Here is a 13,843-nt window from a genome sequence, read left to right as displayed (position 1 = left end):
TATATAGTAACAATTTTTTTTTATAAGCATTTAAAGTTCAAATTTTGACTAAATACGTAAAAATTACGGCAATATTCAAATTATCATAGATAGAAATTCATAAAAGTTTTCCTTTTTAATTCTAAGATTTGAAAATTTAATACAAGGCTCCTAACATATTTTTACAATAGCAGTTGCAAAATAAAAGGAATACATAGTCACAATTTTTTTTTTAAGCATTCAAAGTTTGAGTTTTGACAACATATTATGTAAAAATCACGAAAATACAGAAATTATTTTAAGCTAGAAATTCATAAAAAATTTTCTTTTTATATCTAAGATTTGAAAATTTAATACAAGGCTCATAATATATTTTTTACAATAAAAATTGAAAAATAAAAGAAATGCGTAGCCACAATTTTTTTTTTACAAGCATTCAAAGTTTGAATTTTAACAACATATGTAAAAATCACGAAAATTCGCAAATTATTTCAAACTAGAAATTCATAAAAATTTTTCTTTTTAAAACTAAGATTTAAAAATTTTTAATAATCTATAATATATCCCAGACAGATAAACCGTCTTCGCTCAGAATCGTTTTTCGTATACAATGATATAATATCATTGGATTCAAATTTAATTCCATCCATTACAGTAACCCACTTGTAACCTACTGTACAGCAGAGCGACATACACGACTTACCCGCTTTTTTTTTGTTGATTTACATAATATGCATGATAACATTTTTGTTTAATAGTCTAAAATCTTGATCATTTTATATAAGAATTTTCACTAGTCGTAACTTTTGAAAATATATACTAACAATTGTTTTAATAGCGTTGGAAGTCAATCAGAATGTTTAAAAATTGGTCAAAACCACAAAAATATGTAAATAGCTTTTCATTTAAATTTTTTGTAATTATTATAATTTGTACGATTTTTGATTTAATATCTTAAAAATGTAATGCAAGGAACTTTATAAGTTTTTATTGGAGAATAAAATGAGTACAGTTTTAAATTGTTAAGCAATTTTATAGCAGTTACCTATACGGAACACAAAACTTTAAATAAATACTATATGTTAATTGATGGTTTTTTTTTAATCGATTTATTTATGAAAATTATAAGACTGTATTAGTTTGATATAATTTAACGGTATATATTTTTTTTCAATACCATTTAAGTATTATAAATATTTGATTTTGATATTACTTTTGGTTTCTTAGAATATTTTTAACGACTTTTATTGATATTAAAAATTGATCTTGAAAGCGGTTTCAAACCCTGAAAAAAGTTTAGTTTAAAGTCAAATTAATTTTTAATGAACGATTGAAATTCAAACTTTTGAAGATATTCGATATTTAAACGTATAATAATGATTAACCATCAAATGATTTTTGATATTATTCAAAAATTATTAATCGTAGATTAACTTTGTATATGTTATAAGATTCCATGTTTGCATATTAAACTATCATATTTCATGTACAATGTTATTTAATCAACATTCAAACTACTATCACGTTATTTAAAGTAATTTTAAATTTACGGTTATTTTTCAGTTCCTTTTTACCATGTTTAAATTTTGATACCTATAAAATGTATTCCGTCAAAAAGCTTGAACATTTAAAATAACATTTTTTATAAGTTGTACTTACTAATAGTTAATCAAATACCTATTTTTCAATCGGTTTTTAGTAATATTAATTCAACATAATTTATGAGTTATTAAACTAATATGAATAAAATATATAATTACATTTTTTCAGAAATATTTAGGCCAAAAGGTAGACTCCGCTCAGAATTGTATTTCAATTATGCATTCAATCAATCATATATTTTAACTGAATTCAAAATTAACCCATATTTTATTACAGCGATTCATTACTATGCATAGCGAAGCACAATCTATACTAATTATACAGTGGAAAGATTTCTCCGCTTAATTTTCCCGTTGAATTCATTAAGTTAGGTATCTATTTGTTTTTTTCCGGTTGAAATGTTAAATAAACGTTTTTCAAGGCTTACGGCAATATGTCTACGGAAATAATGACTTATTATTATTTAATTTATCAGTACCTATATACATACCTACAATATTTTCAGTTCTGGTCATACGTTTTTTTAACCATTTCAATAAAATGATAGTTTTTTTTCTTCAATTATAGGTGTAAATGCTAAGAACTTATTGTAGCATAGTATTTTTATAATACATAGTACCTATTGGTATAACAGTGTCACACAACAAACACACATACATATTACATAGGTAACATAATTATTATGTATAATATGGAAATAAAAAACAAAACAGAAATACAATACTGTTCTTTTTTAATGTTTAATATTCTATTAATTAAGCATACTAGACAAATAATAACTACAATAGTTTGAAATAAAAACAAATACTAATCCTACTTATGGATTATGGAAATCACAACTGTCGGTCAAGCCGAGAGATATTAAGTACGACACATATATTATAAGTGTTACATGGAAATGACTACGAAAAAACTGCGTTTCGGTTCACCTTGTGTGGTTAACACTTCACTATTGTTTGGTGTAGGCCAACCGCTATGCTTAATAATAATAATAATAATAATAATAATAATAATAATGACAATCATAAAGTAATATACATAATGATCATGATAATAATATTAATCATAAATTATAATTATTATTATTCATTACTATAGGTATATGATGCTGGTATAATAAGTGTCTATATTTGACTAACAATAATAATAATAATAATAATAATAATACATAAGCTCTAACAATAATAAAACCATAACTACTAACGCAAAACTAATCACAATAATACAATGTCTTAGCGAATACAACGGTTAAAGAGCGCGATAGTAGTAGATAATATAATAATAATAATAATAATAATAATATATATTATAGTAAATTATTTAAATATTATTTATAAAATATGAAGAGGTTTTTAATTATAAACAATCATTTTTCATGTTATAATTTTTATCTTAAAATTAATAGAGTATTCGGAAGAAAAATGAATACACTAAAATTACGACGAAGAATATTATAATTAAAAACTCACAAAAATCCGGAGACTGATATCTAGTTATTGTAGATTTATTTTTTTGCATAAGTCAAAATATGCTGGAGAAAAATTACACTCACGCCACAAAGCAAACAAATACACACACGAAAACATGACACATGGTCGTAAAAGATAATATGATAGAATTGTTTTGATGAAGTATAGTAACATTATTCATACAATAATTATCGTACATAAATATAATTATGATATCATGTTGGTACATTATATCGCACCTATATATATGTATTGCGTATAAATATTTTATATTTATGAACGACCTTTATAATATTAAGGCTACAACGTATACTTTCATCATAGGTAATATTAAATAATATTCCATATTGTATAATTTATAGATTTTCTTGTTGGACGAAAGTTATTATTTATCACAATTTAAAAAAAGAAAGAAAATAATAACCACGAGCACTCGCTGTTATTGAAATTTTGAAATTTTGAACTTTTGAATAGGTAGAAATCCAAGTAAAGAATAAAAGTAATCATCTATTTATTAATACTTATATAATATTATACAGAGGGGGGACACCACAATATTGTATTATTATTATTAGTCACTTGACCGAAAAAATTCACTTAAATATAGAAGTTTCCAATAACAGTATTTTTTTTGTCATTTGACTCGCGTAAGGCCCACCCTGTTGCTGTAATAGGTCCATAATTATATCAGATTTATTCCGGCTCCTTCCATTCGACGTTGGCCCAAACTGGAAGGTCCGTTTCGTAACTCCATCCAGGGCCCTGTGGAAATACAACAATATCAGTAAGATTAAAGTATCTAAGTAAAAAAAAAAAAATAAAATGTTTACAAATAGATCTATTGATTTACATGTAAAAAATTATGTTTGGTTATTATTTCCGAGTTATGTTGTAGAATCATATTCGGCCAATTTAATGTATTCGATTTGATACTAATATAATTACATAATTGTTGTAAAACAATATTCCAAAATATATAGATACCTCAATAAATTAATTGAGTACCATAAGTAGGTTATTCAAATACTTTGTGTAAAAAATAAAACAGCTACAAAATTATTTTCTAAGCTACCTATGTCATGCACCATGATGGTTTAAGGATCGTCCGGTACCTAGTCAATATATAGTCATTGTAAGGTCTTATAGGTTATAGCCTAAGGGTAGTTTACATATTTTAAATTTTTTCTTATATTTATTACATTTAGGAATAAAAAAATATTTATATAAAAAATAATTAATATTTAATAATGATTAATAAATAAGTCGATTTAATGAAATCGATATTTTTGTCTTGTGTGACGTAATAAAAAAAAATGGGGTTCAATTACTAGTGTTCACATATCATAAAGTAATTAATTTAAAATACTTTGAATTAAAAGGATCCAATGCTTAAATGTTATTTAAAAACCGGTAGTCAAATGAGTATTTTAAAATACAATTTTAAATGGCGCCAAGCATACAGCGTAATAATTAAAAAATACTTGTGGTTTGGCGTACGTGCAACCAGCCACGCGACATGATTGAAAGTAGGCACCAACTGCTGCTACTAGTTTCCGGATGGGTGACCATCCGGGTTCTTAGTAGTAAATATATTGCCACACATTATAAACGTGTTGAAAATCTACCGTAACAATCCCTTCAGTTAAAAACTTACTAAAAATAATCACCCAATGGCCTATGTTACCGCGGGTCAACTAATAATAATAAAAAATAAATAAATAACAATGTACGTCGCATAAATAATTGTATCGAGTAGCGAGTACAAAGCCAGTAAATCGCTTTAAAACTAACATTGAACAATAGGGTTTCATGACAGATATTTATCACATACCTGTATGAATAGGATGGGATGATGGCATATTTTATAATTTCAATATCGTGTTCCGGGAATACTCGATTAAGTCATAAATCTGGTAATACACATGTTAGTAGGTACAATTACTAATTATAACAGGTATATATCATTATAATATTAATTATTAGCCAATATCTATTAGCTTAGTGAGTAATTTACATATGTATTAATTATTAAATATATGTTATTGATTAGATCGTTAGATCTATATGTATAAGTCCCAATATGTATAATACTGGGCATGGACCAATTGCGCCTAAAACAAAATTTGTATTTTAGGGTCAACATACCAATTGCGCTGCATATATTTCAGGTTCATTGTACCAATGGCGCCTCTATATTTTATCGTTAGTATTATACGAGTATACCAATTGCGCTCTTTATATTTTACGGCCATTATACCAATTGCGCTTGTATTCAAAGTTGCCTGATATTTATTTATCAATTGATTACTGGCTAAAGACAGCCTAAAGTGACTGGTTATAATATATTTTATAACAGTATCGGGAATTGTATGAAACGTTATTATTATTACACTCAAATTTTGATCACGGAAGTATGCATTTGAGTGATAGACGAAAACAAGTTTTCATTATGTTATTATTATACATCGTGATGACTGATGACCAAATTAATTATTTTATTGCAATTGCCATGCTATACTTATGATTATATTCTCCTTTTCTCGTAGTGAACAAATATATTATTTTGTAAACTAACCAAATTATATTATTCTAAATTGTAATGCCATCATGCTAAAATTAATATTTAGAATATTATTATTATTCTTAAGACATGCAAAATACAAACATCGTGATTACCTATCTTAAACTCAAAATCTTATTACTTTATGATCTAACCAACTATTATCTTGTTATTATTAATATTATTTTATTTTAGTTTTCATTAATTAAACTGTATAATGGCTATAAGTTCCACCGACTAGGGATTAGGGTCAACACGCGGCTTATAGGTCATAAGTGTTGCTTGTTTCATGGGTGGTAACTAGTGCAAAGGTAGTAAAATACTAGAAATCTCACAATGTATTATACATTAATACTCGCAAAAAAATCGGTTAGTAATTAACTAATAAGTTTTCCTTATAATAAGTAATGTGAAATGTATAGAGCGCAACTGGTTTATCGACCCTAACATTTTTAAAGCGCAATTGGTATATCGACCCTAAAATTTTTAGAGCGCAATTGCAGGTAAACCCCCATAATACATTCGTAGGTAATTTGTTTAAGTAGATTTTTTGCAAGAATGGAAGTCCAACCAAGATAATTATTTCCAATATATTTTTTTTTATTGATACGCCAATGCAAATTAAATTTTGCCTAGGTGCAAAAATACATTTTAAGGATTAATGATTCTATCCTATAGAATCAACCAAATTTTATTTTTTTAATTGATTTTGGTAAGTATTTTATAGTCCACATTGAACTAAGTTTTTCAATATTTTAATCTCAGGCTTTATAATATTAATGATTTTTAAAAAAAGAAGAATTTGAAGGTTATTTTACACCATTATTTAGAATTTAAAAAAAATCGGAGTTAAGAAGTCTAAAAGTTTTTCCTTCGAAGTCATTTTTGTTTTAAAACATAAATTATTTGTACATGTCCTGGTAGCCGATTTAGTTAATTTAAAATTAAATAATGTATTTTTATTGACAAACTAGCTATTGTAATAGGTAATAGGTATACTTGCAATGTTTCAACCCTTTCCCCCTGGACCCAGAGACCGAAATCTGACATTTTTAATGGACTATGGTCACACCACAACTAGATAGTTACGTAACCACGCTCGTGGAGTCATGTTTTATATTGAGTTCAAAAATTGGAACGCGCCTATAAAATATTGCTGGAAGTCAGTTTATATTTAAATAATAATTGAAATTTTTTTGTCTTTGTTGTTTTTTCTATCAAATTTTATAGATAATTTAATTTCGAATCCCTTTTATAGATAAAAACACATAATATAGAAAAAAATACTGAAGGAACCTATAATGAACTACTGCAGCGCTTTGTCAATCAGGAAGCCATCATCCCTTGGGCACTATACTCTGATTACACCAAACAAATTGGAAATGTAAGCTTGTTAATTTAAGTTTAACAAAATGAACGATGTTGTTTGAACGTTTCATTTAACGTTGACCACTGTACAGTATAATTTGTCATTTATTTACCGATGTTACACGGAATAGTCTAAGTTCATTAAGTTCAATACATTTTATCCTTGTAAACACGCGTAATAATTTGTAAATTCAACATGAGATTTTTTTTTATTTCATTGTTGATACTTTGATAGTTATACTTTTAAACTAATAGTAATTTGTACTTGACGATAAGTCATTCTTTTTGTCTGACATTGACCTAACGGCCGATGGAGTATGTACGTTGACTATTGAATAGCCTATTCAAGTATTAACTAATACAGTAATGCAGTAGTTAATGGTGATATATCTAGTAAGTTAAATACATTTGATTTTCTGTAGTTTATTAAAAATCAAATTTTTCTTTGAATAAAAATACTTATCATGATACAGATTCAGTGAATTTATTCACAACGGGCTTATTGTCTGGTTTTTATCAAAAGTAAAGAACGTGTTACATTCTACACGTATTCGTATTAATATTTGTCAGCGTTATTTTTGTAGTTTACCCCAGAAATCGTTTATGGTAATACTCCGATACTTAAACGGCACGAAGGCTACCACTGTTGGCTGTGTATAAATGCACATGGTATATTCTTTTTTATTTTAATAACAAAAACTAAAAAAAAAAAGAGGTTTGCCTAAACGAAATGCACATCATCGTAAAACCAATAATATTACCCTATCGCTCTGCGCATCTCTTGGAATATAAAATAAATTACTTTTTGAAAACTGCGTATATAATATTGCATGGAAACACTTCAATCGTCAACCCCCCTCCCTCTCCTCTTTCCATCACCCATTGTTGTATGCGACATTACAACTGGGCCTTATGTGTGTACGCATCGTAAATTTTCTATCCGAATAATCGTTTCCAAGTGTATATTACCTTCACGTGTGTATAGTGTTATTGCGTATTGAGTTACATGCGTGACGTGTTGCGCCTACACGTTACCGTAATCGCGATGATGCTATAAATGACATTTCGGACTGTGAAATGGTAGGAAAAAAAGTGGAATGCGAGTAGGTACATAAACGTAATATCGGGCGAGACGCTATAGAATTTACATTGCGTCAGTCGTTGTATTTAATAATCTATGCAACAAAACAATCAGACGCACAGAGCGAACCTAAGGATCCGGAGGAACTAAAAATATATACACTACGCGTTTTCACTTGTACAATGAATATCCGTTCCCGAAATATCATGTACCATCTGCAGCCTCAGGAAGAGAAGTTGTCTACTGCTACCAAAAACCAATTTAAGTTATATTATAAAAATGTAATAACTGCAGGCTATTTCGAATCGCCCTCGTTAGTTTTATCTGGCAGCTATTTGAGCACGTTTGTGACAGTAGTTAGGTACCAACAATAGGACGTGATTTTATATTTTTAACTAAAATTTGACTAGGTTGTAATAGGTTATTTAGCTATTTTTATTACCCGTATTAAAAATAAGGTTTTTTTTAAAAAACTAAATCCTTTAATCTAGTTTTCCCATTTAAGGACACTTCCCAAATACCAATACACAGTATGTTTTAGTGAATTGTTTTTATATGTCCACATATTATTATATTTGTTTTATAATTAAAGTATCTGAAATGTTTTTGTAATACACACAATATTGTATTAAGCAATATTATCTGTACCTATTTTTCTTAGGTATCAATTGTTATCAAATTATTATTTATTTTCGATCATTATAAATTATGACGTAGATACTTTTTTGTGATATATTATTTTATCTGATAGTATATAATATGACATCACTTTGTAAAGTTATTAAATAACCACATAATTAATACGCAAAAAATATGAATACAAATTTACGGTGTAAAATAAAACTAAAAATGATCTATTATTTAATTTGCATAATATTATATTATTTTACGTAATGGTTGAAGGTGAGATAAATTGAAAATACAAGATTAAGTACCCACTGAGAACCACTCAAGACCAAGCAAAAATTATTATGAAAAATATGATCGACATTAGTATGATTAACAGCGTAGATATTCAAAACAAACGTTTTTAACGATACTACATAATATTTAATAATTTAGAATGCGACGTAATTTATATATTACAATAATATCGAGAATTTATTACCACAAATTATAACGTCGGAAGAGTTGTCAAACACAGTAGTTTAATGCATTACTAACATTTTTAAGTGCAAGGTATTATAATGAAAAGAAAATCCAGGAGTGGGTGGGGTAGCTAGGGGGTTTTGATAAATAAAAAACAGTATTTAGGGATATACAAATAAATAATAATACCTACGTTATGACTTGAATATTATTCGTGAAAAATGTAATATTGTTCAACCATATTATTTTTATGGAAAATATTTTTAAGACCGTATACGTTGGTACCCACTGTATACGATATTCCTGCTGAATTATAGATATATTTTAAATCATAGAATTATAATATTGATTACCTACTGATAATATTTGTTTTTAATTAAGTTATTGTGTATTACAGTATATTTTATACGCCTTAAAAAATGTAAAGTAATGCGCTATAAAATACATTTAAAAAGTTGGTAGGTACTGTTTTTCGTGGAATTAATACCACTTATTTACTCGGTTTTCTGTCATGGAAGTGATCTCTCCCTGAATTTTCATTTTACTGGGTTACCTGTTGTCATCACAATATTTACATAATATATTAAGAGATAGTAATATAATAAAATTATATCGAAATAATTTTTTTTTCAGTACGATTATAGACGGCAGTAGTGATAAATATATTTTCAATAACAATTGATGTATTGAATACAATTAATGCACATATTAAATAACTTACTAACTATTCATAAGTCGGTCTAGTGAATTTTCAAAAATTAGCTCAAATATTTAAGCTAGTAAAATAAATAAATTAAGCATGATATTTTGAATTTTCCTAATTAGCTTAATTTGATAATTAATGTTTATTTAAAATTTTAATGAACTAATTAAAGAAGTAATTTTGTCGTCACTAAAAAGTAAAAATGGGTAGAAATAAATTTATATCTTTTTATTATTTCAATTAATTGTTTTACACTAAATATAGTAGCCTGTCTTAAAATGTAAGGAATTAAAACTATACTATACAAAACTAATTGATTTGAATTGAATGGTAATTGTATAATAATATTATTTCATGGTATTGATTAATTTAAGTAAAACAACAATGTTAAAAATTAAAATAATATTATATAACGTTATGCAATGTCAAAGCAAATTTGTTTCGGGGATTAAGATTAAAGAGAACGGAATTGATCTATTATACCTATTACCTATTATAAAATGGCATTTTGGTGGCTATACCAAAATATTATTATTATTGCGAATATTTTTGTAATCAGCTCACGTGCCAAATACCGTTTGGTTTGCAATTCCATTACGCGACTGCGATTCGATTCATTCAATACGAAAATAATATAATAGTGTACTTGCGAATATAATATTGTTGAATTAAATACTTACGCTGTATTTCCAAGCGTGCAAGTACATGATCAGGTCTTTTGGTTTGGGATCCCTGAATTTCACCCGGCACTCGTAGCAATGAGGGTCGTGGGTGAGCTTCTCAGCGTCGAAGTCCATGTCCGGCACGTCTTGTCCCGTCTGCGTGGACACGTTCATTCCACTATCGTACTGCAACTGTAACTGATTGTTTTGTCTGTTCTTTATCTGCAACTGTTGCTGATGTTGTTCCATCACCGATTCGTTTTTCTTGAAACCTTTTGGATAGTAATAATATATTATCAAAATCAGCTCTATTTATAATTTTGCATTTCACATTGAACTAATTTTCAATAATATCGTAGTGGATAGGTTGTATTTTAAATGTATTTTTAAATACTTTATGTTCAGCAAATGCCAAATTGATATAGTTGAGAAAAATATTAGAGACTAGTGTATTGTATTACTTGTAATAAAAATAAATAATAATAATGAGGTTAAAAAAGAATACAAAAATTTGTCTAGAAGCCGTCATCTTCTATCATTTATTTTCTCATTTTCTCGTTCCAAAAAATGATCATTTAAATCCCTCAGATTCCACGATATTTTATATTGTTGTCTGAGCTTTCTCATCTCAGTTATGATAAAACACTTACTATCATTACATATAGAATAGATTTCTTATATATGTATATATATATATATATATTATATACAGGGTGTAACAGAAATACCTGATCAAAAAAACAATATTATGCTAATTCAACGTATGACAAAATTTTTTAATATTATACGATAAGTAAACTATTTAAAAAATATTCTAAAATCAGCAAATTCTCAAAAATTATATTTTTAAAAAAGTTATAATATCCCAAATTAATTTAACTGAAAAAAGCGGGTAAGTGGATGTCGCTCTGCTGTACATTAGGTGGTGGGGTGGACCTCTGACTAGGGTAGATTAGTTTTGAATGCAATGATAGGTATCATTGTATACGAAAAACGATTCTGAAATTGACAGTCTAGGATATATTATATTTAAATATTTACAATATTTTATAATATTTTGAAACAAATATTTTATTTTTCAATTAGGACGCTAATATACGTATATACGTTGAAAACTGAATCAGTTATTTTTATTACAGTAATAAGATGAATATTGTTAGTAATGATAATTAAAGTACATTATTAATGATACAATTATTTTTGTTAAAAAAATATTTTAAGTTTTGAATAAAATTTAATTTTTGTTCGTATTTCTTCAAACAAACATAATTAAAATAAAATATGATACGAATGACTTCTTTTTATGAGCTTATAAATGTATTTAAAACAGTTGTTGATGATATTTTTTTGATATTCATGTAGTTATATAATAAAAAATCTTTTTAAATTAACGATTTTGTACCCATTATTTCAAATTTATGAGACACTAGGGTTTATTTTACAATAACAGAAATTATTCTACGCGAGAATACGATTTTAAATCCAAATATTAAAACTGAAACTACACTAGGCTATTTTCTTCTAGGCCTCGCTCATATATTCATATATATATATATATATATATATATATATATATATATATATATATATATATATAAATGTGAATTATCGCAATAATAGAAACAAAGATACCAAAGCACAACCGAGATACAATGAAACATAATAATATGGGTATTGTGTATATTATTTTATATACGTTTTTAACAATTTTGCTGGCAAAAGTTTTAATAATGAAATGATTTTAATTAAGCATATTATAATACAATTTTTTTTCTGTTGTAAGATTAAACATGTATATGTATTTAATGAATATATTACAATAATGAATTTTTGTTTTTAGCAGTGAAAATTTGTTTTATAAAATAATGATGTTTTCTAAAGTATTACAATTTTTTCTTATGAATTAGTCAACACTCAACTGCGTTGTTAAATAAGTTAAATAGTTCAGCGGTGATGCAATATTGCATATAAAAATTTTAATGTGCTGTATTATAAATTTATAATATTTGTCTCATTAAGGCCAGGTTACATATTTAATTTATAATATTGAAATTGTATGATAAATAATTTATTGATTTCGATTACGATACGCGTTGGTTCATACATTTTGTAGGTAATTAATACTTATGAATATGATAATTTTGTACGCTAAATGGTTGTCAGATATGCATTAAATTAACTATAAGTATAGCTAAATATAACTTTATTATGAAATATATATTGGAATAAATTAAATAATACATATTATAAAGTTAATAAGTTATTTGATTAAAAATAGATGACGTGAAATAAATGTGACGACTAGTTTATATTATATTATAAATGACAAATTATAGTTTTTATTGGCAAAGTTTATGCAAGAAAGTAATTTCATAATTCGTAATAAGATTTCATAGTTTATGAAATATATTTTGATTTTTGGTAAATATAAAATTAATATATTTATACGTAAAGGTTTAAAAATATAACAGTACAAAAGTATCAAATTATTATGATTTTATCGACTATAGTAAAACATATATATTTGATGTTAATAGTTTTACTATAATCTGATTAATTAATTTATTTTTGAAAATGTATACCTACCAATTCGGTATTTTTTTGTTATAATATTATTTTAAGATAATTACTAGTCGAGCACTAAATGAAAAAGCTTAATATGCAAAGTCAAATACTAATTTATGTGTGTTAAAATATATTTTTGTGAATAGGGTAGTAAAAAAATATAATGTGAATTAAAAAAAAGAACATAATTGTTTTTTTTTAATTTGCATTAATAATAAAAAAAAATAATAATTACAAATTTGATTGAATTCTTGTTTATAAAAAAAGAAAAACCTAAAATGATTTTTTCCATAATCTAATACTATAATATAAATAAAGTAATTAAGATTATGTTTGAAATCGTTATAGTTAAATGAAATACTATAGAATTAACATACGACTTTTAAAAATATATGTAATACATATTATGCTGAGTTACATACAAAAATTAATTAATTGAATGGTTCAATAAAATGTATCAATAATTACCACTAAATCATGTTTAAGGGGCTAGTATTATCTCATTAATTATTCAATAAATCTATAGTGATTATTTACGTAATCCAACAATAATATCACACCAAAATATTGAATTGTAATAGTTGACCAGCATTGAAACTGTTTTTATATTTTGGTGCAAATACACGCATTGACGTTGCTATATTGCCTATATGATGCGCCGTTTTATAATATTAACCCGACTATCATCACCTGTGCCATAACAATATTATTAAAATAATCAATAGTGATACAAAATTATCACTCGAACATGAAAAATGTAGGTAT

At 26.0% G+C, this 13,843-nt stretch overlaps 1 protein-coding gene across 2 annotated transcripts in view; it reads right to left on the bottom strand.

Moving 5' to 3' along the window:
* Window positions 1-2,297: 2,297 nt before the first annotated feature.
* LOC107169051 (pseudouridylate synthase RPUSD2-like) overlaps window positions 2,298-13,843 on the bottom strand; it is a 530,147-nt gene continuing 518,601 nt past the window's right edge. For both annotated transcript variants that reach the window (XM_089217235.1, XM_089217236.1), the window contains 2 exons: window positions 10,532-10,785; window positions 2,298-3,812 (listed from right to left, as the gene is read on the bottom strand). In XM_089217235.1, the coding sequence (XP_089073361.1) occupies window positions 3,744-3,812; window positions 10,532-10,785 (323 nt within the window). In that variant the 3' untranslated portion in view covers window positions 2,298-3,743. The remainder of the gene's footprint in view (window positions 3,813-10,531; window positions 10,786-13,843) is intronic.

The sequence above is a fragment of the Diuraphis noxia genome, unplaced genomic scaffold, assembly GCF_037042655.1.
Source record: "Diuraphis noxia isolate RWA-SAM2 unplaced genomic scaffold, SU_Dnox_SAM2 contig0001, whole genome shotgun sequence".
Taxonomy (NCBI): domain Eukaryota; kingdom Metazoa; phylum Arthropoda; class Insecta; order Hemiptera; family Aphididae; genus Diuraphis; species Diuraphis noxia.
The sequence above is the reverse complement of the archived record's forward strand: the minus strand, read 5'-3'. Positions and strand labels throughout refer to the sequence as shown.